This window comes from Lepidochelys kempii, chromosome 10 (assembly GCF_965140265.1).
Source record: "Lepidochelys kempii isolate rLepKem1 chromosome 10, rLepKem1.hap2, whole genome shotgun sequence".
Lineage (NCBI taxonomy): Eukaryota > Metazoa > Chordata > Testudines > Cheloniidae > Lepidochelys > Lepidochelys kempii.
The window spans coordinates 16,641,375-16,653,772 of record NC_133265.1 but is presented as its reverse complement, the minus strand read 5'-3'; the positions used below and the strand labels follow the sequence as shown (position 1 = coordinate 16,653,772).

General features: G+C 41.2%; 1 protein-coding gene across 1 annotated transcript in view; it reads left to right on the top strand.

Moving 5' to 3' along the window:
* The window catches only part of LOC140917995 (putative short-chain dehydrogenase/reductase family 42E member 2), a 46,234-nt gene that overhangs the window by 29,538 nt on the left and 4,298 nt on the right, over window positions 1-12,398 (top strand). The window contains exons 8-12 of the mRNA XM_073361523.1: window positions 317-399; window positions 5,224-5,361; window positions 8,886-8,951; window positions 11,277-11,340; window positions 12,037-12,110. Coding sequence (XP_073217624.1) covers window positions 317-399; window positions 5,224-5,361; window positions 8,886-8,951; window positions 11,277-11,340; window positions 12,037-12,110 — 425 coding nt within the window. The remainder of the gene's footprint in view (window positions 1-316; window positions 400-5,223; window positions 5,362-8,885; window positions 8,952-11,276; window positions 11,341-12,036; window positions 12,111-12,398) is intronic.

The following is a 12,398-nucleotide window of genomic DNA, read 5'->3' as shown; positions in this document are numbered from 1 at the left end:
TTATAAATAGACTGTAAGAGGTGGCCTTTGCGAGTTAGGCATGAGGGTATATTGGTAGGGAAATATGTAAGATGCTGTTCATATTGCAGCTATTTTATGGTCAGAGGATTTCAATTTTCAGGACTCACGAGTCAGCAGATTTCATGAGTATTAAATTCACATTGTAAAAGAAGATGAAGAGAATTTACTACAAAGGGACTAGTGTGTTTGGCCCTCTTATCGTTTTCAAAATAAAATATAAACCGTATATGAAGTGTACCTGTCGTGTACTGATATGGAAACTATTTGGAAAATCACATTTCATTATATCTCCTAGGAGGCGATAAGCTCCATACATGTGTTCTTCGCCCACCAGGCATCTACGGACCAGAAGAGCAAAAGCACCTGCCACGAGTATTAGTATGTATTGTATTATCAACTCTGGAGTGCATTACAAATATTATAGTACCTGTACTGTTTAAGGCTAAAAAATTCAAAAGCTAATATCCTGGTGTTAGCCGACGGCCAAGGATGTTTGGTGAGGTGCCAGCTATGCCCGTTTATACCATCCGTGACTTTAACCGCTAGGACGCACTGTCCCTTCGCGGCGGGCAGCCCGGGCTAGGCTGACGGATGCCCCAAGGTCCTAACCACCCGTGACTTTAACTGCTAGAGCTCAGAGCTCCTTCGCAGCGGGCAGCCAGGATTGACTGACAGGTGCCCCAAGAGTTTGCCCCGTGGAGGCGGCACAACTCAACGCTAGGCTCTTAGTACTCTCACCTAATGGCCAGGCTTTAGAGCCAAAACGGCTGAGGTTCTTTAATTGTGTTGGCTGCTTTACAGTAAACCAGAGAAAACAAGTCAGGCTTATGCACAAATGGTTACCAAAATTTATTAAGCTAGATTCTAATCATGTGGTTACAAAATTGCTAGTGCCTACTTATTTAAATGTAGAGATGTTACACACACAAACAAGTTACAAAACTGAAGCCACAATCCCAAAGAAAGAAAACAAAGTATAGAGCTCTATTTCAAAATATGTGTACACTAAAGATAGGAGATCAGGTGTGGGTGCTTCTTACCCTCCTTGCATCTCTCGATTCCAGCGGTGCCAAGCCAGGATCGGTCACTCAATTCCGCGGAAAGACGAATAAGGGACAAGGCTTAGGGACCCTCTTAGCTGCAGAAGCCTTGGGAGGCTGTCACTTATCTGACCAGCAGATAGATAGTGAAAAGCACTCAAAAATCATGGTGCTGTAGGTCCCCTACTTATACCTCTGTACTCCTTTATTCTCTTTCTCCTTTCTTATGCCAAATTCGGCTGGTCTGTCAGGGTGACGCCAGCTTTCGCAAGAGTAGTTTACACTTGCAAGGGAGAGAAACAATAAGTTTCGACTACTGGACATTTCTTTTATCAGGGTAAATATTTTCCCACCTAGGATGTTGGTGTGTGTGCATCACGCTATTTAGTAGGGGCTAAGAGCCATGTCTGTCACAGGCCTCTGCCTGCTGTGAGCTTAATCGTTGTATCTGTTCCCAGAGGCACATTGTAGCAGCACACCTGTGCTTTTCACAGCTTCAAAGGCTGTGCTGGAATATATGTTAAGTGCCCTGTTCCGGCTTCCTCCTGTGTTTCCAGCAATTCTGGTCTGAGAGGGGTGGGGGCTGGCTGTCTGGCTACACCTGGTTACTGATCTAACCAGTCCCTCAAACAACCTTTTGTTGACTGACCACATAATGCAAGCTGACAAATAGCATAACTGGAGGATGATGCGAATGAAAATTATAAACATGTTTTTTTTGATAGACAAAAACTGGGCTAGTGTTGTAGAGAAAGGGCTACACCTGCATCACTGGTTATTATGCATTATTTGTTTTGTTGAGTAAGCACTTTAAACAATAGTAAAATATGATTTCAGGATTTTTCTGAGAATATTTTATGCTGAAGTTAATCAGACCATAGCCATGACATGCAGCCGTAGTTAAATCTTCCTGATGTCAAGTTTTAGATGTTGGGTTTTTTTGTGGTGTTGTTTTTGTTTTTAAAGAGGCAAACATTTGGTTTTTAGGCAATGACTAATTAAATGAATCACACTGCTTGGCAAATCACACCCTTCCTGCAGTTATTTCATGCATAAGAACAGCCATACTGGGTCAGACCAATAGTCCATCGAGCCCAGTATCCTGTCTTATGACTGTGGCCAATGCCAGGTGCTTCAAAGGGAATTAACAGGACAGGGCAATTATCAAGTCATCCTGTCACATTCTGGGGTGCAGCCCAGAAAGTGAGGGGTTGTATCATCACCTGCCCTGCAATCTTGGGTGCCTCACAGTGCTTTGCTGCTGTGGCTCCCACCTGGGCCACTCACAGCCTTCCAGCATGAAGATAACACCCTGAGCATGTACAGCTGAAGCCTGCCAGCACACTCTAGTCACACTCTGGCTTCCACGAGCCTTGCTTAGTATTTACAGGATGACCCCAATACACTCCTGGACGCAGATATTCCCCCAAAAAACATGTGTTCTTCACTAACCAGCTCTCTCCTGGATAGTCCAGATATTGGAGGTCCATTGTCCCTCTCAATGTACAACAGTTGACTACTTTAAATGGAGTTACCCCTACAGTTCAGTTTAAAGACAACACTGGATTAGTTTTGATTAAAGAATAAAACAAGTTTATTACCTTTTGTAGGTTTTAAGAGAGTACAAGGCATTAAAGTCAGAAATGGCTACAAGAGAAATAAAGATAAAATGCTTTCTAGTGCTAAAATTTAACAAACTAGACTTGATCTCAGCAACAGGGCTGATGAAATTTCATGTCAGGATCTCTCCCAAAGTCAAACGGCTGCTTCCTTTGTCATCTTAGGTGAAAGAGAAAGGGAGATAGATAGGGAGAGATCCCTGGGGTGTTTTTGCCCCTCATTTGTATAGCCCGGTCACCCTTTGAAATGTATTTTCCTGAGAGTTAACCCTTAGATAAAATTCATTCCCGGTGTGAAGTTTGAGTCATGGAATCTTGCGGTGAAAAAGATTCCATGCTGTTTGCTAAAATGTAGATTGATCTGTTCAGGCCCCCTTCTTTGCTGAAGAATGGCCACTTGACAGGTGATTGCCCATCAACTTTGATGACAAAGCTGGCTTTTGTTTTTGAGAAACAGGTTTAGCCACATGCCAGATTACCTGATAACCACTGTGATGCATAGGACCTCAAAGTAGCAGCCTGTTACCCCCATATTCATCATTTGTATATGGTTGTGATATTTCATACGAAGTATGCCATGTCTGAATTTCAGTCCATGTTCATAACTTTACATATAATGTTGCTACATACTTTCACCATATTATTGACCAGTGAGTTATTAGTTTTCGTATGATACCTCACAAGGCATATTTTTTACAAAGATTATTACAGTAGTGTGTAGGGTGTGAATACAGGGGTGCATTCAGTCACAGATATATGCCCTGTCATCCAGTCCCAGCATCTGGCAGTCGGCGGCATAGGGTTACACAGAGCATGAGGTTGCATCCCTGACTATCTTGGCTAATAGTATTGATGGACCTATATCATCTTTTTGAAATATAATTTTTTATAGTTTTCACCTTCACAGCATCCTCTGGCAATGAGTTCCACAGGTTGACTGCATTATATGAAGGAACTTCCTTTTGTTTGTTTTAAATCTGCTGCCTTTTAACTTCATTGGATGACCCCTAGTTCCTGTGTTATGTGAAGGAGTAAATAAAATTTCCTTATTCACTTTCTCCATACCTCTATCATATACCTTCTTGTTCAGATTAGAAAAGAGATGACCAGTCCCAGACTTTTTAATTTCTCCTCTTATGGAAGCTATTCCATACCCCTAATAATTTTTGTTGCCCTTCTTTGTACCTCTTCCATTTCTAATCTTTTTGAGATCAAGTGACCAGAACTGCACACAGTATTCAAGATATGGGTGTATCATGGATTTATATAGTGGCATTATGATATATTCTGTTTTATTATCTATCCCTTTTCTAATGGTTCCTAACTTTATCTTTTTGACTGCTGCCATACACTGAGCGGATATTTTCAGAGAACTATCTGCAATGATTTTAAGATCTTTCTTGAGTGGTAACAGCTAATTGGGATTATGTTTTCCAGTGTGCATTACTGTGCATTTTCCAAGATTTGAATTTCATCTGTCATTTTGTTGCCCAATCACCCAGTTTTGTGAGATCCCTTTGTAACTCTTTGCAGTCAGCTTTGGACCTAGGTGTCCACAGTAATTTTGTATCAGCTGTAAACTTTGCCACCTCACTGTTTTTAGCCCTTTTTCCAAGTCATTTATAAATAGGTTGAAGGGCACTGATCCCAGTACAGAGCCCTGGGGGACACCACTGTTTACCTCTCTCCATTCTGAAAACTGACCATTTATTCCTACCCTTTATTTCCGGTCTTGTAACCAGTTACTGATCCATGAGAGGACCTTCCCTCTTATCCCATGACTGCTTCGTTTGCTTAAGAGCCTTTGGTGCGGGACCTTGTCAAAGGTTTTCTGAAAGTCTAAGTACACTATGTCCACTGGATTACCCTTGTCCACATGTTTGTTTGACCCCCTCAGAGAATTCTAATAGATTAGGTAGGCATGATTTCCATACAAAAGCCATGTTGAATCTTCCCCAACAAATCATGTTTATTTATATGTCTGATAATTCTGTGCTTTAACATAGTTTCAACCAATTTTGCCTGATGCTGAAAGTTAGGCTGACTGGTCTGTAGTTGCCAGGATTGCCTCTGGTCCTTTTTAAAAAATTACCGTCACATTAGCTATCTGCCTGTCATCTGGAATGGAAGCTGATTTAAGTGATAGTTCTGCAGTATCATAACTGTGGTATATAACCTATTTGAGTTCCTTTAGAACTCTTGGATGAATTACCATCTGGTCCTGATGACTTATTACTGTTTAATTTATCAATTTGTTCCAAAACCTCCTCTATTGACACTCAAATCTGGGACAATTCCTCAGATTTATTACCTAAAAAGAATGGCTCAGGTGTGGGAATCTCCCTCACATCCTCTGCAGTGAAGACCGATACAAAGAATTTGTTTAGCTTCTTCACAATGGCCTTGTGTTCCTCAAGTGCTCCTTAAATGCCTTGATCATCCAGTGGCCCAACAGTTTGTTTGGCAGGTTTCCAGCACCTAAGGTACTTTGAAAAATGAAAAGCAATTTTTTAGTCTTTTGCATATGCTGTCTGTTTCTACAGATGAATATCCAAAGAGGGCTATTTAACTTCAAATTTGGAAATCCCAAAGCTCAGATGAACTGGGTTCATGTAGGAAATCTTGTGCAAGCTCATCTCTTAGCTGCTGAAGCTCTCACCCCTGAGAAGGGTTATATAGCGGTAAGTAAACAATTTTAAATATCCTATCCAGTTGGATACACTTTTAAAATATGGGTCACTTTCTGTGGCTTTTAGATAAAATTCTGTGTCTAAAAGTCAATCTGCTAAATTCTCAAAAGTACTGAATATGCAAACTGTACAGTTCCACATGCGAAATGTCTTCTTTGTAAATGCAGCTCACATTCATCTTGTTAATATTTTTGTGTCACATCTTTTTCTTCTTGTAAGCTAGCTTTGCAAAGGTAAGGTTTCCTGCCTGCTCAGGTTGAGTAGGAATCTTCCCCAAGTGAATATGGCAATCATCAAATTCTCTAGAATCAAAGTTTTTAATTAATATTTTTTTTTCCCAAAAGCTGGCTTTGATTCTAGATGTGTACATTTTTAATTGACCAATCTGAAACCTTTGGGGCCTAATTTGTACATGCTCAGCATTCCCAAAAATGTGGGTATTCAAAATTAGTGAACACTTATGAATATTTTTACTTAAATTTCCAACCCTTATAGTTGTGACAAAAATCTTAAGAGCATGAACCATTACACACCTGACAGCGTTGCAGCTGCGCTCACACTGCCTGGCAGCTCCAGCATCCATCAGGCTCATAGATTGCACCTCTCCTTCTGACTCTGTTCAGCAGCTGAGCTACTGTAGAAATATATGAATTCTCTGGGCTCTTTGGAGTATTCCCTGCCCTGGGCCTATGGTGAAGGGAAGATCAGCAGCTCCTCTAGGCTCCGCCTCTTCTGGGCCAGGTTGTTTTATTCTCACCCCGAGTTAGCTAAGACCCAGTCCCAGAAAACCCCTGTTCTATTGCCCTCTACCCTCTCCTCCAGGGAGGGGCAGAAATCCCAACAGTGACAGTGGCCACCCTCTTCAGTGTTGGAGGCTATAGACATCAACCCTTCAAACCTCCCCAAGTTTTTTGGAAATGATGATGCAAGTAGAGCAACCAGGGGAGAGAGAGTTTCCTGCCACCAAGGGAAGGCTTGGGTCCCCAGTTTTGGGGAAGTTATTCAGGCAGCTACTGTAGCAAGGACGAGGCCCAACTTGGAGGGGCTGAAGTACCTTGTGCAGCTTGGAAGAGACTGCTACACAGTGAGTCAAGGAAGAGAACTGATCAATTTGGAGAGAAAGGAGGGAGGAGAGAAGAGAATTGTTAGACTGTGGAATGTGAGCTGATGAATTTGTGGGGTAAAGAAAAGAAAATTGATCAGTTTGGTGAGGGTAGAGAACTGAGTTGGTAGTAAAAGAATGGGGGCGTTACTGAGGTGCAGCTGGTGGGTGACTGAATGAAGATTGAGTGTTGAGGAGGAAGGGGATGAGATGAGGTGTACATTTGGCACATGGAGTGTGGGGCTTAAATAATGGGGAGGTGGTGTTATCTGGTATATGTGTGGGCTCTATGGGCAAGGAAGTGGGAGCTCTGTATATGTCAGGGCCGGGGCATGTGCAGCATGGCCGAGGGTTTAGCAGCGGGTGCAGGCAGAGGGTCCAGTGACCAGGAGCCAGTTACCAGGAATCAGGTTGGATTGGAAAGCCAGGAGATTAGAATCTAGAGATGAACGGGAGGTCAGAGATCAAGAAACCGTTTCTAAGAGTCAGGCCAAGACAGGATACCAGGAGGTCAAGATTAGAAGGCAGAAACAGATAAACACCATACTAGTGGCCCATGGCAGGGTGAAGCTCACTTGTACAAACAACTTCCTGTTTCCTCCTCTGGCTTAAATAGGGGCTGCAGCCCAACAAGGAGCCTTGGACCTCTCTCAGTCAGAGAGTAGGGGAAGGGCTTGTGCCCCAGTTGGGCTTCATGGACTCTGGCCCCAACTGCTGTCTGTGTGAGCTGCCACTGGAGAATTGGAGTGCAATGACTTCCTGGACCCGCACAGAACTGGGTTCAGGACCCACAGGACCTGTCAGTGTGTTGGTGTTTGTTTAAGTATGGATTAGTAGATGTTTTTCCTGGGCTGGCTAGTATAATTCTGCAAAGCTGGCATAATAGGGTTTGAGAGATTTGACCTATCCATATGGATAAAAAGAATATTCCTCCCTGAAATTTTTCAAACCTGCATAACTTAGTCAACTCCGATCTAGTAATCATGCTAACCCTCAAAAAAACTTCTCACTGTGGGCCATTTCCCTGACAAATTTCAACTTCTTTACTCCATATCACGCAGTGCTGAATTTGTTGGGGGAAAAAAGTTGTAACCTTTTTATATGGTGTAGCTGACCAGTCCGATAGGCAAGTGGCCTAGTAGTCAGATAGTGGCACCACAGTTCTTTTGCAGTCTGCTCGTTCTGGACAGGGCCCTTGTGGGCCATATACGGTGGGCCTCAGTCCCTCCTGTGTGCCCCCTCTTCTTTCCTCGGCGTCCATCACAACAGTGGCGTGGAAGCAGGGGACAGGAACCCAGGTCTTCCCACTCCACAGTGTCCTGACCTGGGGCACTTCCTGCCAGGCTGTGGCACCTCCCTTTTGGGTGTAGTCACAATCTTAGTAGTAACAGCTTAGTCTGCCGGGGTGGACAATATCCAGTTCTTTGGGGCCTCTTGTGAGTTTCCAACTCCAAACAGGAGAGGCATATGGATCACCGCTTCCCAGTGGCCATACCAATTCTGTAGTCACTCATCCCACAGCTCCAGGCATCAGCGTCACTTCCTAGTACAGCCTGTAACTCCTTCTCCTGGCCTACCAGTGCCCATTTAAACTGGAGCATGCCCGGTAGCTGTTGAGGGGTGGGGCCTCACTAGCCCAGGCCTTGCTCTGGTATAGAATAGGATCTGCAAACCACATCACATATGGGGAAAATGTATTTTTCACTCTCTTGTTAATTGAGAACCGCAGAAGTGTATTCGTTCAAACTTTCAAAAAAATTGTCTTTTTATTCTGAGATAACATCTGGCAAACTTCATCTCACTAAATGAAATATTCAGAATGTTATGAACTGAATATAGGGAGTTCTAATATAAATCCATAGGAAATCTTAATAGTGTCACTAATGCTCCTAGTATAAAAAATTATACATAGGTAAAATCATTAAAGAACACGCCATTGTTTTTAAAGCAGGAAGAAGTGCCAAATAGAACATGAAATCGGGAAGTTGCATTAACTAACATGTCAGTATTGTCAACTCTGGTTAATTCATCATGTCTAATGTAATTTTGGCTCCTGCAAAAATATAAAGTAAAACCTCAGTGCTATGACAACTAGGTTGATTGTTTTAATCATAGCAGAAGTCCTAAACATAATGAACCTGACTCTGCTCTTTTTTTTATATATCAGTGTAATAAATCATAAGTAACTCCAGTAACTTAAATGAATTTACAGATGTGTGAAACTTACATGAGGATCAGAATTAGTTCCATTGGAGATTGCTTGTTGATTTGTATATATTTGTAAATGTTTGCTTTTAATTAGGTTGCTGTTATTTACAAAATGATTAAAGATAGTCTTAAAAGATAAAAAGAAAATGTCACTCCACCCACAGTATTATGTTTCTAATCTGTCTTTTCTCTGCCTCTTTAACAGAGTGGTCAGGCATATTACATACATGACGGCGAGAATGTCATCTTTTCTGAATGGATAACTCCGTTAGTATGTACTATATACATGTTTAGTTCTAATACAGTGTATGGGACTTGAGCATATAACTAATCTAGAAAGAACGTATCGGCTAAATGAAGCCAATACCACAGTAATTACCTGAAGAAGCAGAACTTAAAACTGGTCTATTTAAGAAATATATAAATATATTTGCTACATTTCAACTTTAGTAAGGCTTTTGATACTGTTTCACATGACAATCTAATCAACAAACTGGATAAATATGTCCTTGACCAGTGATTCTCAGACCTCAGTGGCTCAGGAGCCAAATTAGCAATCATTACCTCAAAGAGCCACAACAGTGTGAATTCATTGGGCGGGGGCAGGGGGAGGTGTATAATATACTTGCAGCAAAATTGACTGACCAAGTATTATTATTTTATCAACTACAATTGGTTAATAACATAGTAAAAGCATCCTGACTGGATAATAACTTAGATTGGTTAATAAATCTCACAGCGTTTTAATATCATGAGCTGCAGGAGATACATTAAAGAACCACTTGCGGCTCGCAAGCCTCAGTCTGAGTATCACTGGCCCAGCCAAACCTTCTATAAGGTGGATGCGCAACTGGCTGGAAAAGCATATTCAGAGTAATTATCAATGGTTCACAATCTCTCTGGAAGGGCATATTGTGAGGATCCCACATGGATCTGTCCTGGGTTGGTTCTATTCAATATCTTCATAAATAAGTTGGATAATGGCATAGAAAGTATACTTATACATTTTGCATATGGTACCTAGCTGGAAGGGTCTGCAAGTGTTTTGGAGAACAGGATTTGAGTTCAAAATGAACTTGATAAACTGGAGAAATAGTCTGATTTAAACAGAGTGAAATTCAGTAAGGACAAACGCAAAGTACTCCACTTAGGAAGGAATAGTCAGTTTCACAAATAGAAAATGGGAAATGACTGCCAAGGGAGGAGAACTGCAGAAAAGGATCTGTGGAAAAGGATTACAGTGGATCACAAACTAAATGAGTTCATAATGTAATACTGTTGCAACTAAGCGTACATTATTCTGGGATGTATTAGCAGGAGTCTTGTAAACAAGACACAAGAAGTAATTTTTCCACTCTATTCAGCACTGATAAAGGCCTCAATTGAAGTAGTGTGTCCAGTTCTGGGCACCACACTTCGGGAAAGATGCGGACTAATGGAAGAAAGTCCAGAGGAGAGCAACAAAATAATCAAGATCTAGAAAGCATGACCTATGGGGAAAGATTTTAAAAACTATTTGTTGTCTGGAAAAGAGAAGACTGAGGGGAAACATAAGAATCTTCAAGTACATAAAAGAAAAGGGTGATAAATTGTTCTCATTAACCACTGAGGGACAGCACAAGAAGTAATGGGACTAAATTGCAGCAAGGAAGGTTTATATTAGACATTAGGAAAAACTTCCTGTCAGGGTAGTTAAGGACTAGAACAAATTATCTAGGAAGGTTGTGGAAGCTCCATGATTGGAGGTTTTTAAGAACAGGATAGACAAACACCTCTCAGAGATGGTCTAGACAACACCTTCCTGCCTCAGTGCCGGGGACTGGACTATATGACCTATTGAGGTCCCTTCCAGTTCTACATTTCTGTTTCATCAGATCAGAACCCAATCCTGTATTCTCACAGACTTTAGCAAAGTGATAGCTCATAAAGACAAACTCCCATCGGCTTCAACAGGAGTTTTAGATGTGCAGGAATGCAGGGTAAGGCCCTTTATTGTTATGACCTAATTTAATTAAAAAGCTATAAATCCTGATTCTTCACCATCTTGTGTAGTCATTTACCACTGTGCAGAGTTGTCCAAAGTGCATGTAAAATGCTACCATTTTTATCTGGTAGCACTATGGTACAGAGACTGCTTTGTTATAAATGGCTCCTCAAGATGCAAGGCCATGGAAAATCATGCCCTTAAATTTCATTGTAAACATAAAACAGAAGCATTGGGATATGTTCATAATTAGCAGGCTAGGATTTTGAACCTCCACAAAGGCCACATCCTGTAGTGCAAGCACAGACAAAACTCCCATGAACATCAATGCAATAAACTTCAGGACTGTACTCAAGATTTTAAAAATGCACTCCTCTCATGTCCTCTATTGTTTTAGAATAGATATCTCTGCCTATATCATCTCATTGTGTTGGCAGTCATAGGGATATTCAACTGAAAAACGTTTTTAAAATAGTAATAGCTGAATTGGGGAAAAAGTTCAGATTTATAATTTGACAGTAATTATTTCTGCATATTCTTGCTGCACTGACCCAATTTAGTATTAATATTTTGATCTTATTCTCTCTTCTTTTTTTTTTTAATCCCTCCCAGTTTGAAAAATTAGGTTACAGTAGGCCATGGATACGTATTCCTGCTTTCCTCGTTTATATAGCAGGTAAAAAGAGTAAAATGTATTAGATTATTATGCTATTTTATTTTGCATTTCACCTTTTATTTTCACTGTCACTGGTAATCTGCATGGCAGTTCTGTAAAAGAAATATACAGATTTAAACTTGTGTAATTCCTACAATAATTGTGCAATTGTACTAGCTGGAATTATGTAATACCTGTAAAAGTGTAATAAGTACTTCTCTACAAAAGGAGACAAGATATCTTTGGGTTCATCAAATATCCTGTAAATTATATGTTGTTTTCAAAACATTGGATCCTGCTTCTGTAGCAAACCCAGCACACCCACTGACTGCAGAGGGCTGACTGTGGATCTAGCCCACAACACCTGTCATCACCATGGGCTTGTCTTCACTGCTAAAAAAGCTAGGGTTTTTTCTTTACTTCAGGGTAACTAATATATGTGGGCTATGCTGGGGTGAAAATACAGTGAAGACAAGATGCTTTAGTTAGACTCACTAAGGTCATTCTATACCCCACATTGGGTTGACCTCAACAAGTTTACTTCATGGTAAAACTAAAGTACCTTGTCTTCACTTGTGTTTTTAATCTCTTGAGAACTCACGCACATTAGTTACCCCCAGATAAAAAAACATGGCTTTTTTTTTGGCAGCAAAGGCAAGCCCTATGTTATGCTCACTTTACTATTGTTATCTCATTTTATCAACTTTCTGTCCACAGCCACAGTGACAGAATGCCTACACCTGGCGTTGAAACCAGTTTTTAGCTTTACACCTTTCTTGACCAGAAATGAGGTAAAAGTATAAATGCATGCATAATCATCTATATAAAGTCTCTGGCTAAAGTTCTCAAGAAACACTTAATATCAATGGTGGGGAACATCTCCTCTGGATGCATGTGTGGAGTGGATTCCCTGCATATAGAGCTCCACTTTTCCATGCAGGGGCAGAGCGAGTCTGTCACCTCTTTAACACCATTTTTCTACCCCATCTCAGCCCCCTCCCAAGAAGGCCCTCCATACTGTTTCCCTACTTTGCAAGTGGATGGGCCAGAGGGGGTATGTCAGGGGGTACAGGAGAACC